We start from the raw sequence: 20,067 nt of genomic DNA, 5'->3' as shown, positions 1-20,067 counted from the left end.
GGAAAGTCAAGTTCAAGTCCTCCCAAGGGCCTATTGACCCTCAAGGTTTAGCCCCATGATGCCTCCAACCTCTTCTCTTACCCTCTGTTCTCCACCACTCCCTCCTAGCAACACTGGTCTTCCTGCCTCTCCCCAAACACACCAGGCTTGCCTTCACTTTACTCACTGTTCCTCTTACTTAGAATGCTTTTTTATTTCCTCTAAAACAATGGCCAAATGTTACTTTCCCAATGAGATCTACTCTTATTACTCCACTTAAAACTGCAAACTGCAGCCAGCAGGTGACATGATAGTTTATAAGAAGAATGCTGGACTCCCACATGGCCATCATAGTTCAAGTCCCAGACCTGGCAACTTGCTTTCTCACTTTCCCTTTCTTTCTCTGTCTAGTCAAATGGAAAATAATAATGATGATGATGATAGATGAAAAATAAATAATTCTTTAAGTATATACATATATACACACATAGATATGTTAAATAAATAAAACTGCAAGCCTCATCCCCTTTCCTGCTCTAGTTTACTGAATTTCCCTATCACTAGAATGAAAACCCCAAAGATATATAATTATTTTCTATTTTTCTTCACTGCCACTCCCTAGTTCTTAGAACTGTGCCTGGCATTTAGTGGCGGTTCAGTACATAGTGCCGGATGGATGGATGGATGGATGGGTGGAAAAGATGGGTAGAAAAATCAATGAATGGTAGGAAAATGCTAAAGTAAACGAGTAAAATAAAATTCAGCATCTGAGAAAGATATTTTTAACATCTATTCCTCCTATCTCCAAGCACAATGCTAGATCTTGTCATACAATGAATTTCAGCCTCCATAGAATCCTTAGAATTAGGCCAGTCTTAATTTTGCCTCCATCAGATATAGCCCACAATAAGCAGACTCGGGGAGCACCAGGAGTCAAGACTGGCAGCCCCTGGCTCCAATGCTCTGGAACGAAGGAGAGAAATATTTGGTGAACTAAAGATAACCAACTTTTATTAAGTTTCTACCAGGTGACAGACATTACATTAGACTCTTTCCTAAAGCTCATAAAATCCTTACCACTCTTAGACACTGGTATTAATCTTATTCAACAAGTAAGGTAACTGAAGTTCAGACAGATTAACACAATGCTACAAACACACAGTGGATTCAAGATTTAAACTAGATATATTGGGTCGTTGGAAAAGTCATGATGTGTATTTTTCTGTTTTTCTTTGCAAAAAATGCATCATGACTTTTCCAACAATCCAATATATCAACCAACAGTTCTTGCTTTTCCCATGTCACCACACCAAAGGTTACTCCAGAAATCTTTGGGTGCTTCAGTCCAATGCTCCCTTCTGAATGATTCGTTATCTCTGGTCTCAGTAGATCAAGCACCTTTGAACTGGGGCAGAAAGGATAAGAAAGAAGCAAGTAAAATTAAGCCTTTGTTTCTTAGTTAATACCAAAAATTTTCTGGAATAAAAAAAAATCAGTAGGCTGAAATTGTCAGTCCTACACACACATGCATGCACACACACATGCACACACACACACACACACACATGCATGCACACAAACATGCATGCCAAAAGCAATTAGTAAGAAAACATAGTATTGAAACTTACCCTACTTTCACCTTTGCCCAAGTTCCCCACAAGTCAGAAGGACTAAAGATGTGCTGCCCAGCAGCTCACAATTCTAGCCACTGCTGCTTAGTATTAAAGAGATAGAAAGATATTCACCAGCATCACCCTTGGAAGAGTCCCTGAGAAATCTCTTTTCCTCCTCCCACTCACATGTTTCTCCCTGGGCGTTGTACTCACTGCGCTGCGAGTTGCCTCCACCTCCACCCGATTTACAGAAACCGGACCCATAGCACCCTGCAATTAATGATAACAGGCATGTAAGTCTTTCAACCCCTTTGTTTTCTCCCAGCTTACCAGAAGACATTATCCTTCACAGTCAAGGAGGCACTACTGAGTCACTGTTAGCAGGTTTTCCTCCAATATTTGTGTTGTAACGACATTCTTTCCTTCCCACTATCATCACGTCTGCTTCCCAGTTAATAATTTCTATGAAATTATTTAATCAGTCAGTTTAAGTGTCCAGTGTGTAAACATGGTTAGAGTAGAAGGTCCCCATGGGGAATAGGCCCACTAGTGACTGCTTCTCTCACCTAGACCAACCTACCAAGCTAACCAGCTCATATCCAGTCCATCCCACCTGAGGAGAGTAAATAAATTCTCTGGTCTGTACCCTTACCTGAGCGGCACCTATGAGGACTAAGAAAACTCAAGATTGAATATTTATGGTTGTTGCTGCTGATTTCAGTATTTGGACCCACCAGCCAATAAGAGACTGTTTCTTGATTCTTGCTTAAGAAGTAAGGCCTGGCAGGGCCTTAGCGGTGCAGACCACAGCACACTGAACTGCAGCACTGGAGGCTGCAACGTGAGGAGACCTTGCAGAGGGCGCTTTCTCTCTGTCTTCCTCATGTACACATGCATGCTCTCCCTCTCATGAAAAAATAAATACACTTCACCAAAAAAGAACAAAAGAGAAAGGAGACCTACCAGGTCGAGTGTAAAGTGTACCTATGAAACGTGAGGAACAAGTAAACCAAGGAGACCTAGAAAATGGCTCCATTATGAAGCAGAAGAACCACACATATTGCCAAGACCTGAGTCACTCTTCTAATTACAGGCTCTAAACTGATATGCGCTTGTTCTAGAAGAAGGAAAGAAATTCCTGAAAACCTTCTGTTAAAGGAGATTAAACATTAAACCATGTAAGACAAGAGAATGGGAAGTTGTTTCATTAGGGGCTCATCTGGATAAGTAAACTTGGAGAAAGGCGATGAAGCAGGCTCATGCTTATATTTTCTCACTCTTGTTACACTTAAGAGACCTGAAAGCACAGAAGCAGAGACAGCTATGTAATCTGTAAGCCCCGGAGCAAACCATGCCTTCAAGCAAATCTCCAACAAAATTTTTGAGAAGATTGGCTTGATTGCTTTTTTTGGAGAGGTTTTTTGCTATAGGGTGTGTGCACTCACCAGACAGACAGAGAGAGACAGAGAGAAAGAAAGTGAGAAATCACCCTCCAGGGAGATGGCCACACCGCAATCCCTTCTCCTCCATTCTCCTCTTGGGATCTTGGACACACACGCATATGCACCCGGCGTGAGTTTTAAACTACCGGGTCCAGGATGCGAACCATGGTCGACTACATGGGAGTCCAGTGACATAGCCATTACGCTAACTGCTGGTCCCTTTTTTTTCTTTTTTAACTAGCCTTTTTCTTAGCGCTATTCAGGGCTTCTGTGGAACTAACCAGGAGACCCTACTACGACCATCACCACTCACCTCAATCAAAATCCACTTACCTCATGAACCGAATGCTTTCTCTAATACGATCATTTTAGAAATGTGGTTAATGATGATGGAAATAAAGGTGAGGAGGGGTAAGCCCAAAAGGGAATTCAGTTTAACCACATTTAAACCACAAAGTCTTTGCTACAAGGATACCATGTGGAACTGCTTTCTCCAATTACTAGCATCATAGCCCTATCTACAAGAGTAAGATGTTCAGCTAATGTAAGTAAACTAGTTCATGATTTCTTTAACTGGACTCAGAACACCAGAAAAAAATAGTTGTTCACCTTTATTCTTACTTTCTTATTCACAATAAACTCAGAATTGCCTTCTATGAATTGTTTCTTAAATTGGATTTGCAAAAATCAAGAATATCAGTTTGTATATTCAAATATTCCCTGAAGGGTCCAGCCCTTGACCTGGTGATTAAGGCAGCTGGATCCCACATGGCCAACTTTGGGGCTTAATTCCTGCATTCAGTGGATAGAGAAATACACCAGGTACCATGTGCATGTGCGCCCAAAATCCCAAAGAGAGGAGAGATGGAGGAGAAGAAATTGTGTTGTGACCATTCCCCAGAGGGAATGCTTTCTCACTTTCCCTCTTTCTCTGGCTCTCTCTCTCTCTCTCTCAAGCACATGTGCCTTCTGGCAAGTTAAATAATACACATATTCCTTGAACAATCGAGGAAGATGCAATGGCCGGACTTTGATTTTGGACAATGGAGGAAATGAGAGTTCTAAATGTCATTTGTTAATTAAAACATGGAAAAGTATGCCTTTCCATGGTAGGATGGCTCTCACTAGATGCCAGCACAATGCTTATGGACTTCCAGCCTCCAGAACTGTGAAAAAATTTCTTTCTTTCCTTTATTTAAAAAAAAAAAAAAATGGGGAGGGGGCAGCCGTGGCTTGGTGGTTAAGGGAGATTACTCCCACATGGTTGACCATGGAGTTGAATCCTGGACCTGGCATCTTTAGAGTCACCATGGGTACATCTGTGTGCATGTCCTAGATCCCCACAGAAGGGAAAAATGAAGGAGTAGGGATTGTGGCATGACCATGTCCCATGACGGGTGCTTTCTCGCTTCCCCCATCACCACCCCTATCTCTCTCTGGTGACATCTCTCACTCACCCTGTAGCAATTATTTTAAATGTCTTTTAATTTAGATTAAAAAGAAGAAGAAGAAAAGAAACATGAAAAAATAAAGTGAAAATGTTCCAAACAGTGAAGGAAAGGTGATGCTCTTTAGGTCTGTGGCTTTTCCTGACATTCTACTTTTTTCAGGGCTCACCAAGTCTGGCAGTGTGACCCAATGATTCAGCACCATGAGTGATTTTATAATGACTGGGAGGACAATTTGGAGGCATACTGAGCCTTGGTGTGAAAGACAATGGTGACTTGCATAAAGGTAGGACCATGCTCTCTGTGGGTCGAATGAGTGCTTTCTCAACGACACAGGTGCCCCCTCCCCATTTTTTTTTCTTTTTATTTTCACAAGGACTAAATTCCACGCCAGCATCAGGATGCCTCCAAATAAAAATATCTCTTTTTTATTCTTGTCTTCTCAACTATTTCTTTTAAGATATTGTGGGAACAAATATAAGTTCTCTAAATTTCAGGAAAAATTGAAGAAAATTCCCTAGAGTAGTATAGGAATTCTATTTCCAATCCAAATAAAAGATCCATAGAAACAAAATATCCCATCATTATTCTTTTCTGAATCTTGTGCCAATTTCTGTGTCAAGAAGAACTTGAGAAGGTTGCTGACAGAGAAGCAATCCTGGCTTTGGGGACGGTGGAATGAGAATAAAGAAAGAGACAAAAGTAGGGAAATGGAGACAAGAGTGAGACTGAGGCCAAGTAAAATACCTTTACTAATTTCAGTGGTTTCACATTGCTAAGCTAATTCTCTTCCTGTGAAAAGCCAACTACTACCTTAGAACAAATCAGAATGTTTATTAGTACTCGGAGTAGTTTCATCCACTCACCCCACCTTCTCATTACCACTATAAAACATAAACAATTATAAAGTCAAAAGTAAAACCAGCAACGCTTATCACAATTAATACCCACCAGACTATATCAAATTTGCAGTGCATGTCTCTCCAGAGAGCATAATCTTATCCTTGCTTTTGTCCTGATAGTAAGGTGGCCTTAGCTCTGTCTAAGAACACAAAAGGCAGCCCTGAGGGCCACCTGCGACCCGGCAGTGGTAGTGCAATGCTCCACAGCGTTGGATCCACATGAAAGACTGAGCTTCTATCCCTGAGTTGACCTGTACACACCAGTGCCCTTCATTCTTGCTGGCTGGAAAGGGTGGGATGAGGATAACAATATGAGATCCTTAGAGGATCTCTCTCTCTCTCTCTGTGTCTCTCTCTCCCTCTAATAAATAAATATATAAACTTAATTTGATTTTTATAAAGGGAGAAGAGGGATGTCCTGAGCTCATCAGGTAGAAGCAGAGAGCTCTCACCTGTGCACTCTTAATCTCTCCTGTGTCTCTCTCACATTGGAAACACAGAGAGGAAATCTATGCTGTTTTGAAGGAAATGAAAGTGATAAATTTACTCTATCTGCTATCTAGAGTTGTTGTTGTTAAATGCTATATATGAATTTTTCTGGCAGGACCATCCTGGTGACCATGAGAATCCTGGTTAGCTTCCATCCTACAACTCTGTGCATCCCAGTTGTAGTGATCAAATCCATACACAGTACGGTCACCATTGGAAATGGAAGTAAAGTGTTCCAAGGCTACTGACCGACAATCACTTTCTAGGTGAAAAAGTGACTTCAAGACCCACTCCTTGAAAAGACAAACTGACTTCCAATTTTCCCAAATACTGATCCTTTAGTCCTAACTCCATCTCCAAAAGAAGATAAAATTCTAAACTGTAGTAGTGGAATCTTATCATCATCTTCAAGTAGATGCTTTCCTACAAGATGATCTGGACTACAACATCTTAAGAAACAGATCATTTTCTGACAGCCAAAGGATTGCAACTTGTAACAAAGAAAAGCCACATATGTGCTTAGGCAAAGTAGGAAAAAGACAAAGGTGCTCAGCACCAGCTAAGCTGAACAAAATGTGTTTCTTCTGGTAGCAAAGTGTCCAAGTAGAGCTATCTAGAAGACAGAGTATCAGAGTTGGACTTCCGGAGATGGGTAGGGCAGAGAATCAGTCCTGGCAACCACATTAAAAACTGTCCAAATTTCAGAGGGCGAACAGACATCCCAGGCCCAAAGTGTAGAGCTCAGTCACAGACTTCCAGAGCAGAAATCTCACGGATGATCCTGCGTAGTCCTCTTAACACAGCCTCCAACCTGTGGTGATAAACAAGCCTTTACTCTTCAGCCCTGGCCACAGACCCGAGGAGACTTTGCTAATTTCACTTCCTACGTGCTACTATTGATTTTCAGAGGCTTCTGGTTCTTGACCTTGGCTTTTCATTTTTTGAAGCTTTTGATTCTGAGTCATCCATTGGCCTCTGAAATTGTCTCACTCCCTTAGGACGGACACAAGCTGTATTTGGCCACTACTGTAGCTGAGTGCACCTTGTCATCCTCTGAAGGGGAGGCTGTAAGTAACTAACAGAAAAATTTTTAAAAAAAACAATAATAGACTTCAAAGAGAAACTACTATCTCGGAAGCCAAAGTAAATATCAACACAGACCATGGTTTGGCAGCTTCTGACTTGTTATGTACAAAGTGTTACACTGAGGTCTCGATGTTTTTTTTTTTTTTTTTTTTTTTTAAAGTAAATATCAACACAGACCATGGTTTGGCAGCTTCTGACTTGTTATGTACAAAATGTTACACTGAGGTCTCGATGTTTTTTTTTTTTTTTTTTGATGGTACAAAATGTCCATGGAATTACACCTCCTGGACAGTCAGGGATAGTCTATTTCCATTTTAAACACAACAACTTTACTATTTAGGGTGCCAGACATTCTGGATGCTACCTCGTTGGGCACTGACCATTTCTTTATTCCTATAAATATTCTTGAGCTCCATTCCAAGATGAGGTTAAGTGACTTGGAAGCAGTTTGATCCTTTTGGGAATTGCTTTTCTACGATTTGTTAAGGACATTTGGAGCCGTGCTCACTCTAGGGCTAATTATTCCCCACTACTGATGCAAGACCTTCCTGACTGTTCTACCCAATACCCCATGAATGATGGGTTTTCCAGTCTGGCTGGAAGGAGTAGGTAATCTTCCCATGCCTCTGTGAGTGCCGGGCCCTGTTCTCTTCTCACCTTAAACCCAGCCCTCAGCCACAAGTAGTTCCCTCACACGCATGCACTGATCAGTATCTGTGTTGATATTTACCTTGGCTTCTGAGATACCAGTTCCTCTTTGATGTCTATTATTGTTTTTTAAAAAAATTTCCTGTTTGATACTCACAGCCTTTCCATTGGAGTATGACAAGGTGTATTCAGCTGCAGTAGTGGCCAAATACAGCATGTGTCATAAGGGGGTGGGACAATTTCCAAGGCCAATGGATAACTCAGAATCAAAAGCCTCAAAGAATAACAAGAGACAAACCAGGGAGACCAACATCTCTGACAGGTCTAAGGGGATTGGCTAAGTCAAGCTAGAGAACCTGAAGCCTCTGAAACCCGAGAGTAGCATGTAGGGAGTGAAGATAGCAGCAGGGCTCCCTCCGGTCTCTCTGCGGGGATCCAGAGTTATCACTCTCACTCGCTTGCCCTCTCTCTGCAATCTTCTCATTTTTGGCACTCTGTTGAGTGAACTCCAGCTACCTTGGTTCTCCCAGCTGTTAGCACTACTGCTCAACCCAAGGAGCCTGAATTTCACTTGCCTTCCCCTCCGTGAGGCTCGGCCTGGAAAGCCTTTGACAGTACACTGGAACAGGCGCAGTGTGCACCTTTTGTTTCTAATTTCTTAGAGATCACTTCCTGTCCTTGCCTGATGGCCAATGTTTCAAAAACCATACTTTCATATATGTTATCTAATGTTTTGGCTGTTTTAGACAAAAGGGTAAATCTGATCCTTAACTCTGTCTTGGAAAGAAACAGAACTTCTTTAAAACTCAGTTTCCTTTGTGCCGAATACCAATATCATAATACAGAGAAAAATACTACTTTAACTGTGTTTTTCAAAGACCTTGGAATCACCCAGGATACCTGACACCAATGTACTTTGCTAAATAACATCACTAGATCTAAAAGTTTATTTCCACTAAATTTTGAGAATTGTCATTGCCATGACAATTAACAAAAGAGAGTCAAATCTTCTGGTAGTTTGAGTATCATCAGAACAGGTCATGGTTTAAAAGGTAAAAGAGAACATCGGGAGGTCACTTCCTGGAGACCACGGCTCTCTGTGGCTAAATGGGCCATTTAGGACACAGCTACTTCCTTCTCTTCATTGTCAGAGTGATGGACAATGGGAAGGCTGTCTGAGAGGCAAAAGTCAAAGACCAAACTAGCCAGGAAGCTGTTTGGCCAGGATGTGTGTTTTCCTCTCAGCTCATTAAATAATTAATACAACAAAGGCAGACATGCCTCCATGGACAAATTCTCATCAACTGGAGCATCACACTATCAAACTTTTATTCCCCAACCACAAACGATTTGAAATGATACTGCCATCTGAGCTAACAACGAGGCCCATTTCATGGGGAAGGAAACAACCTAAAAACCAAGGTGAACAGAAATACAGGCCTCTTTAGGCAGAAATTATGGGATGAATAATAGGTTATACCATATAAACTGAGTTGCTTACAAATCTTTACCAAGAGTTGGTTTGGGCCACCTAGTTCACTCTAAAACTAGTGGGAAAGCTCCTGGTACCAGAGAAAAACTGATGGAACCACTGGCCCATGCTTGATGCAGCAGATGAAAGGACACAATGAAGTATATCTCACATTTCAAACCATCGTGTTCTCTGTCTGAACCTACTTTAACCCAACATCTGAATGCACTCATGAGCATTGGTGAAACCCAGTGGGTGAAGGTGGAGATGGAGGTAGGTGGATATAGGAAGGGTCACATGAGCTAGGGCCTTTAGTTCAGTGAATATCTGGATTTTATCTTAAATGCAATGGGAAGCCATTGGAGGTATAAGCAGAGGAACGATGTGACTTTTTTGTTGTTATTTGTATTCATTTTTTCATAATTTTTTTCCATGAAAAAGAGAGAGCAGGAGAGAGAGAGAAAAGTAAGCCCTCTCAACAGGGTCTCACACTACAATCCTTCCCCCAGCCTCAGTTAGCCAAGATCACTGGCACAAAGACTCCTGGCATGTACAGGTCAACTGGGACCCAAACCCTACCTTCTATATGGCTTCCAGCACTGCAGAACAGTACCCCATTGCTGCTCCACTATGGCTAGGCCATTATTCACTTGTTTGTTTGTTTTTGGTATAGGACATGTGTGCTCTCCAGAGAGAGAGAGAAAGAGAAGAGAGGAAGAGAGAGTGAGAAAGCACCCCCCAGGAGGGTAGTCATGCTACAATTCCTTCTCTTCCATTCTCCTTTCAGGATTTTGGGCAAACACTCCCATGCACCCAGTACGATTTTCAAGCTGTCAGGTCCGGGACTCAAATCATAAAGTTGGCCATGTGGGATCCAACCTCCTTAACCTCCACGCCACCTGCTGGCCTCATTATTTTTGTATTTTCCAAGAATTGTTCTGGCCATGTTGTGACACATGGCATATAGGGGTCACAAGTGAAAGCGAGGAGATCCTTAGGCCAATGTGCTATTTAACCACAGTCTATGGATTAGCACTAGTTTGTAAACTATTACTGTCTTGAATGAGTACAGAAATTGAAAAGAAATGTTTGTAATAAAAATTTGAGAAAATTTTGTAGTAATGTGACACATTACTACAAAATGCGTGTGCTACAACATCCAAGCAAAAAAAGTGTGTGCGTGTGTGTAAAACAATGGATTATATAAAATCCCCAGTCCTTTACCACAGATAATTTGATATCACTGCAGTAATTCAGGCAAGATGTGATGGATGCTTGAACAAAGGCAGGTCAGGTACAGAGGAGAAATGGTGTTTCACTCTCTCAGGATCACAAAGAACAGAAGGAGGAAACTGGAAGGTCAGGATGAGGAGGCTGATTCACCCAGCCATACCTCTGTCTCTGCTCACCTGCACTAGATTCAAGTACTCATCAATCCTCTAAAATGCTGCAACCAATGACAGTTGTTTCATTCCTGATAACATCACATACAGCACAAACGCCCAGAGTTCAGACACTGGTGTTAAGCCACCCCATGTGTAGATCCTGACTTCACCTCTGTGTGACCTTGAACGCATGAGTTAGCCTCGCTAGCCCTTGGTTATCTCATCAATAAAGTGGGGGTTATGCAGTCTCTACCCATAAGGTCTCATGAGCATAAAATAAGAAACTCCTGAGAGGAGACTGATACGTAATAAACAGTCATTCAGCCATTAGTTGTTTTCATTTCTTTCTGTGAAGGAAGAGCTTCATGGCATGATTGTGGTCACATAATCCTAACCTCTGTCAAGTACCTTACAATTAACAAAACCCCATCAAACACATCACCTTATTAACTTTTCTGGAGTGACACTTAGAAGTAGAGAGAGGGGACCAGCAGATGGTGTAATGGTTACATCACTGGACTCCCACGTAGTCAACTGAAGTTCGAGTTCCAGACCTGGCAGCTTAAAACTCATGCCAGGTGCATGTGCATGAGTGCCCAAAACCCCAAGAGGAGAATGGAGGAGAAGGGATTGTAGCGTAGCCATCCCACTGGGCGGTGACTTCTCACTTTCTGTCTCTTTGCCTGTGTCTCTATGGCAAGTGCACACACCTTATAGCAAAAATCTCTCTCTTAAAAAAAAAAAAAGAAGAAGAAGAAGAAGAAAGAAAGTAGAGAGAGACAGACCCAAATTTCTTCTTTTTTAAAAAAAGTTTGTCCATGTAGCTTTTCCATAACAGAGAAACAGAGACAAACACCTTCAACAAGGTCCTAATACCGTGATCCACTCCTAGCCTCACCCAGTCCAGATCACAAGCATATTCACGCACAACCAGCACGTACGGGAAGTCCTGGAACTTGAACCCAGGACCTTTCCCATGTGAGTCCAATTGTGTCATTGTTGCACCACAACCTGGCCTCAGGTCCAATTTTCTAATGAGAAAATGAGGCTTGATGTCTACAGGGAGGTTCCCCAATCTGCCCCAGGTAGAAGTGGTATTGACTCATCTTCTGCTCTCCTAGTAGAAAGAATTCATCCAGAAGAGGGAGAAGCAGGAAAGAGAAAGCAAGATCACCCTGCCCTTCAGCAAACTGAGGCATAGCAGAAGGAGGAAAGCAACACTCAGCTGGAGAAGCTGAGGCTCAGTTCTCCTTTGTGCCTGCTTAAAGGCAAGATGCTTGGAAGGGCCCTGGCCCCAACTCCCCCCATTCCTTCTAAACACCACCTTTTTTTCTCCCCTTCATCATCCCATCATCCTCTGGCCTTTATCTCTGAGGTTCAGCTCACCCATGATTTTTCTGTAAGCATTTCCTATAATTCTTTTTCTTTCTAACACTTTTATTTATGTATTTATTTATTTATGAGAGATTTTTGCTATAAGGCACGTGCACTCACCAGAGAGACAGAAAGAGATGGAAAGAGAAAAAATGAGAAGTCACCCCACGCAGGGGGGAGGGTCATACTACAATACTTTCTCCTCTATTCTCCTCTTGGGATTTTAAGCATGCACACACACACACACGCCTGGCATGAGTTTCAAGCTGCTGGGTCTGGAACACTCTTGAACTACTCTCAGCCATCTGGGAGTCCAGCACTTTAACCATTATGACACCTGCTAGGCCCTCTTCCTAAGGCTTTTAATAGTACATGTTAAGGGGCCAGCAGGTGGCCTTGTGGTTAATCTGTTGGACTCTCACAAGGCCGAATGCAGTTTGAACCCCAGACGGGATGGCTTGTTTTCTCACTTTCTCTCTCTATCTTTCTTTCTCTCTTTCTGTCTCTCTCAAAGAGCACATGTGCCCTATAGCAAGCTTAAAATCATAATAAATAAATAAAAAGTACATTGCATTATTTTTAAAAATTACATGTTAGTTATTTATTTTAAAATACAGGATTTTGAGGGACCAGCAGTTAGCGTAATGGCTATGTCACTGGACTCCCACGTAGTCGACCGCGGTTCGCGTCCTGGACCCCGGTGGCTTACACTCACACCGAGTGCGTGTGCGTGCATGCTCAAGATCCCAAGAGGAAATGGAGGAGAAGGGATTGCAGCATGGCCACCCCCCCGGGGGGTGATTTCCTGCTTTTTGTCTCTTTGTCTCTCTCTGTCTGTCTGGCGGGCGCACGTGCCCGCAAGCAAAAACCTCTCAAAGAAAAAAAAAAAAAAAACAGGATTTTCAAAGCTGTTCCTAAATACACTTCTTACTACCATGTATCTCTATCATGGCTTTTTTTTTTTTTTTTTTGTATGTCGCGTGCGCTCGCCAGAAAGAGAGAGACAGAGAGACAGAAAGCGAGAAATCACCCCCCGGGGGGATGGCCATGCCACAGTCCCTTCTCCTTCATTCTCCTCTCGGGATCTTGGGCATGCGTGCACACGTGCCCCGCTTGAGTTTAAGCCACCGGGTCCAGGACTCGAAGAGCAGTCGACTATATGGGAGTCCAGCAACATAGCCATTATGCTAACTGCTGATTCCTACATGGCTTTTTTCATCTACCTTTAACAGTTTTTCACAATCCTTAGTCTGAATCATGCCCAGCTTATAAGGAGAAAGGAAGAATAAAATAATTGTAGAAAAAGTCCCTGAGCTGAAGAAAGACTAGCATCTTAAATGTTGAAAGACACATCAAGAGAAAATAAGATGTTTAAAAAAACAAAATAAAACAAAAAATTCATACCTAGACATATCAAAGTGAAATTGAAGACTTTATTCTTTATTTCAAGCATAAAGGAAATAAATTAAAATGTGGATTAATTTGGAGAAGAGAGATGTCTTCTGAATCTTATGACAGTAGTTAATAATCCCAGTGTTTTATGTTTTAATCTATTGTTTAAACTTCAACAAAATCTTTAGAAACCCAGTTATCTTTTTCTTTTTTTTTTGGAGAGGTTTTTTGCTACAGGGCACGTGTGCTCGCCAGACAGACAAGAGAGAGACATAGAGACAGAAAGCGAGAAATCACCCCCCAGGGGGATGGCCACGCCGCAACCCCTTCTCCTCCATTCTCCTCTTGGGATCTTGGGCACACACGCACAGGTGCCCGGCATGAGTTTAAGCCACCGGGTCTGGGACTCGAACCACGGTCGACTACGTGGGAGTCCAGCGACATAGCCATTACGCTAACTGCTGGTCCCAGAACCAATGTATCTTATTTTAAAGAAATACTTATCTGAATTTTAGAAATCCCTTGCATTTCACTTTGATTTCTTTTTCTTCCATTAAATTTAAGACAAATTAGAGGCCAGCAATGGTGCGGTGGTGAAGGCACTGGACTCACATATGGCCGACTATGATTCAAGTCCCAGACCCATGGCTTAAAAGTCATCCCAAGTGCGTGCATGTGTGCCCAAGATCCCAAGAGGAGAATGGAGGAGAAAGGTTTGCAGCATGGCCATCCCGCTTGGAGTGATTTTTCTCTTTCCTTCTCTCTCTCTCTGTCTGTCTCTCTCTAGTGAGCCCACATGCCCTAAGGCAAAAATAAACTAGAAAATTAAAAAAAAAAAAGAACTAAATAAAAATTTTAAGACAAATTAAATGTAATAATTTTACTGAAAGTGTCATTAGTGGTAGATTCTGAGCCAGTGTTAGATACTGTCTGTACACATGAGGAACTGGGTTGCTCTGGCCACCCTAATTCTTGACTTAAGTCAGAAAATGGACTAACCAGGGCCAGGCAGTGGTGCAGTAGTAACACAAGTGGATCCACAGGGTCTGGGGTGTGCAGGCTGAGGTTATCACAGCACTGGTAGCATTCTCAATGGTGGTGCACAGTCTTTGGGAGGTAGCAGGGACGTTTAATGAAAAGAGTGCTACAATCAGAGGAATTGTCATATTCCTTTTTTCCAAGTAGGGATGAGTAGCACCATCTCTCTTTCTGAAAATTGTGTATATCCTATCTCTTTTCTGAAAATCACTTTTCTAGGTCATCTCCACAGCCTGATGGTTAAGTAAGCTGGGTCCTCCATGTTAACAGAGAGACTACAGCCCAGAGAGAGGGGTCGGTGCCAACAAGCCCAGTTTGGCATGCTTAGTCCAATGGCACCATCACTTTAAGTGGTTTGGCCCTCTGAGTACCATTGTCTAGTCTTCATGTCAAAATGTTCAAGAAGATCCGAATGTCTCCACTGACAGGTTGAGATGTTTGTATTACGTATTGTTGCAATTTTGGGGGGGAAAGAGATTTGTTTGCTATAGGGCCCATGCACTTGCTGGAGAGACAGAGAGAGAATGTAAGAAATCACTCCCTGGGAGGATGGCCACATGACAATCCCCTGTCCTTCATTCTCTTCTCAGGAATTTGGGCACTCACGCACACATGCCCAGCATGAGTTTCATGCCACCAGGTATAGGACTTGAACCATGGGCAACCATGTGGGAGTCCAACATCTCAACCACTACGCCACCTGCTGCCCCTATTGCTGCAAACTTCTCAGAAAAGCAAAAAACATTATGTAGTCCCATTTATATTTTTAATTGTATTTATGTTTAGATCTTTACTTGTGAATGGGCTCTTAGAGAATGTCTGGAAGGATGCAACCCAAACTATTACCAAATGTAATGTAATGTAAATGTAAAAGATTACCTCCAGGGAGAGTTGTGCAATGGGAAGGAAGTAGGGAAGTAAATACGGAAACTTACTTTTTTTTTTCTTTTTTCTTGTTTAAAATTATTTATTTAATTTTATTTCTTATTATTAGTTTTTGTTTGTTTGTTTGTTTTTTAATTTTGCTACAGGGCATGTGCACTCACCAGAGAGAGACAGAGAGAAAGAAAGCAAGAAAGCAAGCTGCCAGATCCAGAACTTAAACCGTGGTTGGCCATGTGGGAGTCCAGTGTCTTAACCACCATGCCACCTGTTGGTCCCGGGACCCCACACATTTTTTTTTTTTTTTGGAGAGATTTTTGCTATAGGGCGCGTGTGCTCGCCAGACAGACAGAGACATAGAGACAGAAAGCGAGAAATCATCCCCCAGGGGGGATGGTCACGCCGCAATCCTTTCTCCTCCATTCTCCTCTCAGGATCTTGGGCACGCACACACACGCGCCCGGCATGAGTTTTAAGCCACCTGGTCCGGGACGCGAACCACGGTCAACTATGTGGGAGTCCAGCGACATAGCCATTACGCTAACTGCTGGTTCCCGGACCCATTACTTTTGACTCTGAACATTCTGTTTCAATTTTTTCAACATACGTATATCATTTTTGTAATTCTAAATGCTGCAGAAAGGTAAGGATGGTTAAAAAAAAAAGTGGCTATCACTAATCAAAGTTCTTTCACTGCAGAATAATCTTTCTTCCTTGGAAATACTAAAAGCCTCACAGAATAGAAATTTTGACTCATTCTATGAGGAGAAAAATCAGTGCTTTAGATAAAATTAGAAAATATAAGTCAAGAATGAGCCAATATTCTTATACTATGTCTATATCTATACTAATGATGTCTATATAGAGATTAACATTATAATGGTTGATAAAAATTATTAAAGAATTACTTAAATATCCACATCAAAAAAATGAATTAGACTTCTACCTTACACCATTTATGAAAACTAACCCAAAATGGATCAAAGATTTAAACATATGAGTTAAAACTATAAAATACTGGGTGTAATGGTGTAATGGCTACGTCACAGGACTCCCATGTGTTTGACCACACTTTGAGTCCTGGACCAGCAGCTTAAAATTCATGCCAGGCATGTGTGCATGCATGCCAAAAATCCTGACTGGAGAATTAAGGAGAAGGGATTGTGGTGTGGCCATCCCCCCCGAGGGGTGATTTCTCACTTTCTGTCTCTCTTCCTCTGTCTCTTTGGCAAGTGCACAAACCCTATAGCAAAAATCTCTTTAAAAAAAAAAACTATAAAATGCTTAGAAGAAAACACATAGGACATTGAATTTAACAATGATTCCCTGGACATGGCATAAAAAATACAGGCAACAACAACTAAAAATAAATAAATTACATTATATCAAAACTTTAAAACTTTTATGCATCAAAAGATATAACCAAAAAAAAAAAAAAAAAAGATATAACCAGAGGCTGGCAGATAGGGTGGTGGTTAAAACACTGAGTTTCCACATGTCTGACATGTCTCAAGTCCCAGACTTGGTGGTCTGCTTTCCTATTCTCTCTCTCTCTCTCTCTCTCTCTCTCTCTCTCTCTCAAAAAAAGGTACAATTAAGAGAGTAAAAACATAACCCAAAGAATGGGAAAAAATATTTTTTAATCATATACCAGATAAAGAGTCAAAATCCCAAATATATAAAGAACTCCTACAGCACAACAACAATAAAAAATCTGATTTTCAAATGCGCTAAAGATCTGAATAGGCATTTCTTCAACGAAGATACTCAAATGGCCAATAAGCATATGAAAACACCATTAATCATTAGGGAAACACAAATCAAAACTACAGTGAGAGGTCCAGTCAAGAGTGGCACAGCAGTAGCACAATGCTCTGCAATGCTGGAAGCCATATGGAAATTGGGGTTCAATTCGCCATTCAACACGTAAGGAGCACGTATATGCCTATAATCCTGGTTGGCTGAAAGGCTGGGCTCGGGGGAACAGGAGAAGAACATGGCATGAGACCCTGTTGAGAGTGCTTGTCATCTCTCTGTTTCTCTAGCTCTCTCTTATAAAATAAATAAAAAATAAACTTAAAAAAAAAATAGGACCAGCAGTCAGTGTAATGGCTATGTCGCTGGACTCCCATGTAGTTGACTGCAGTTCAAGTCCCAGACCCGGTGGCTTAAACGCACTCTGGGCGCGTGTGCTCACATGCCCAAGATCCCGAGAGGAGAATGGAGGAGAAGGGATTGCAGTGTGGCCATCCCCTCTGGGGGGTGATTTCTCGCTTTCTGTCTGTCTTTCTCAGTCTTTCTGGTGAGCACACGTACCCTTTGCAAAAAACCCTTTTAAAAAAAAAAAAAAAACAACAACAACAATGAGAGGGACCAACAGATGGCTAATGATTATGTCACTGGACTTCCACAGCTAACCGAAGTTCAACTCCTGAACCTGAAGGCTTGAATTCACACCAGACATGTGTGTGTGTGTGCCCAAAATCCCAAGAGAAGAATGGAGGAGAAGGGACTGAGGCATGGCCATCCCCCTTGTGGGGGATGATTTCTCACTTTCTGTCCCTGTCTCTCTCTGTCTCTCTGACAAGCACATGTTCCCTACAGCAAAATCTCTCTAAAAAATAATAACACTAAGTATAGATGAGAATGTGAAGAAATCAAGACTTTCATAATTTGCTGATGGGAATGAAAAATAAAATGAATAGTTAATTGTACACCAACATTCATGGCAGCATTATTCACAATAACCAAAGGACAGTGTATTAATCAGGAGTCAGATTTCTCCAAAGAAATATAATATATGTAATAGAAAGAGAGAGACTGATTTTAGAAACAGGCTCACAAAGTTGTAGAGGCTGCCAAGTCTAAAATCTGCAGGACAGGCTAGTAGACTGGAGGCTCAGGAAAGATTTGATGTTACAGTCTCAAATCTAAAGGCAGAATGCTCTCTTCTTCAGTGAAGGTCAATCTTTCTTTAATTTGAGGCCTTCAACTAAGTAGGCAAGGTCCACTCACATTATGGAGGACATACAATGTCTACTGATTTAATGGTTAATCTTATCTTTTAAAAAATGCCTTCACAGGAACCAGCAGTTGGTGTAATAGCTATGTCGCTGGTTTGACCACGGTTTGAGTCTCGGACCTGGAGGCTTAAACACTCACCAGGAGTGAGTGCATGCATGCCCAAGATCCCAAGAGAAGAATGGAGGAGAAAGAATTGTGGCATGGCCATCCCCCCGGGGGGGTGATTTCTCACTTTCTGTCTCTCTATCTCTCTCTGTCTTTCTGGAGAGTGCACACGCCCTATAGCAAAAACCTCTCCAAAAAAAAAAAAAAATGCCTTCACATGGAGCCAGCGAGTGGCATAGTGGTTAAGTCACTGAATTACCACATGGCTGACCACAGTTTGAGTCCCAGACCTAAGAACTTGAAAATTACTCCAGGGATGGGATCCGCAGGTGGTGTAATGGTTATATGGCTGGACTCCTACATAGCTGACTGCAGTTCAAGTTTGGACCTGGTGGCTTGAAACTCATGCCAGCGGGGTGTATGTGCTTGCCTAAAATCCTGAGAGGAAAATGGGGGCGAAGGGACTGCAGTGGGGTAGGGGGATGATTTCTTGCTTTCAGTCTCTCTGTGTCTCTCTGGTGAATGTACACACCCTACAGTAAAAAAAAAAAAAAAAAAAAAGAAAATTATGCCAGGGCTGTGTGCCCAAAATCCTAAAAGGGATTGCAATGTGGCCATCTCACCTAGGGATTGATTTCTCACTTTCTCTGGCTCTCTGTCTCTCTCTGACAAGCACACACTCCCTATGCACCCCCCCCCCAAAAAAGGCAAAAAAACCAACATCCAACAACACAAAAAGTCTTCACAGAAGTACTTTGAATAATGTTAGGTTGAAAATATGGGAAATGTGAATGGTATAAGAGGGACTGGGCAATAGGGGGTGGGAGAGACAGGGTGGGGGAGGAAACATTTAATAGACACAAAAATGAGAAGTCATCTGTTGATGACAACAAATATAGTAATGTCTCTGACTTGACTAATATGCACTGTATTCGTGCTGGGACAAACCACATTGTACACTGTAAAGATGTACAGTGGTTAAATGTAAATTTACATACTTTTCACAATAACCTGGGATCTGCGGCATCGCCAAGTTGACACATAAAGGTGACTCTCACCAATGGAAACAACACAAATCCGTCCACCAGTGATGAAATGGATAAACGAAAGGTGGGATATTGATACAGTAGAATATTAGACAGCCTTAAAGAGAAAATTCTGACACATGCTATGACATGGATATCCTAAAAACATTCTGCTAAATGAAATCAGCTAGACCTAGAGGACAAACACTAAATGATTCCATTCACATGAGGTACCTGGAGCAGACAAAGTCACTCCGGCAGACTGAAGATGGTGGTCGCCAGAGGTCAAGGCAGGGACATATGGAGAGTTATTTTTCAATGAGTGTGACATTTCAGTTTAGGAAGATGGACAGTTCTGGGATGGACAGTAGTGATAGTTGGACAATCATGTGGATAGACTGAATTCCACTGAACTCTATACTTAAAAATGGTTAAATAGTAAAATTTATGTTATGTATGTATATGTGTGTGTGTGTATATATATATATATATATTTACTACAATTTTTTAAATTAATTGCTTGCATACAAAGGCTTCACTATGAGTCAGACACTATGTTAAACGCTTTACACAGATTTTCTTATGTAATGCCTACTGGTATCCCTATTTTATAAATAATAAAGCCTCCTAGAGAAAGTGACCTGCTCAAGGTCACACTTGTAAAAATGCAGTCCCGAATTCCAGCCCTCACAGTCTGACTCCAAAACCTGTGTGCCCCGACTATGTTATACTGGAAAGAGAGGCTCTATTAAAGGAATAAGAGC

The 20,067-nt window shown here is 41.8% G+C and overlaps 1 protein-coding gene across 5 annotated transcripts in view; it reads right to left on the bottom strand.

The window, feature by feature from the left end:
• The window catches only part of TMEM45A (transmembrane protein 45A), a 98,647-nt gene that overhangs the window by 73,162 nt on the left and 5,418 nt on the right, over nt 1-20,067 (bottom strand). Inside the window, exon 2 of one of the 5 annotated variants that reach the window (XM_006143561.3) lies at nt 1,779-1,862. The exons of 1 other annotated variant lie outside the window; for it this stretch is intronic. In XM_006143561.3, the coding sequence (XP_006143623.1) occupies nt 1,779-1,856 (78 nt within the window). In that variant the 5' untranslated portion in view covers nt 1,857-1,862. Of the gene's footprint in view, nt 1-1,607; nt 1,686-1,778; nt 1,863-1,922; nt 1,942-20,067 lie in introns of those variants that run through there. 3 more of the 5 variants (XM_027769969.1, XM_027769972.1, XM_027769973.1) reach the window with 3 other exon arrangements.

The sequence above is a fragment of the Tupaia chinensis genome, unplaced genomic scaffold (genome assembly GCF_000334495.1).
Source record: "Tupaia chinensis unplaced genomic scaffold, TupChi_1.0 Scaffold000100_1, whole genome shotgun sequence".
Taxonomy (NCBI): Eukaryota; Metazoa; Chordata; class Mammalia; order Scandentia; family Tupaiidae; genus Tupaia; species Tupaia belangeri.
Note: the sequence above shows the minus strand (reverse complement) of the source record. Positions and strands in the feature narration are given on the sequence as shown.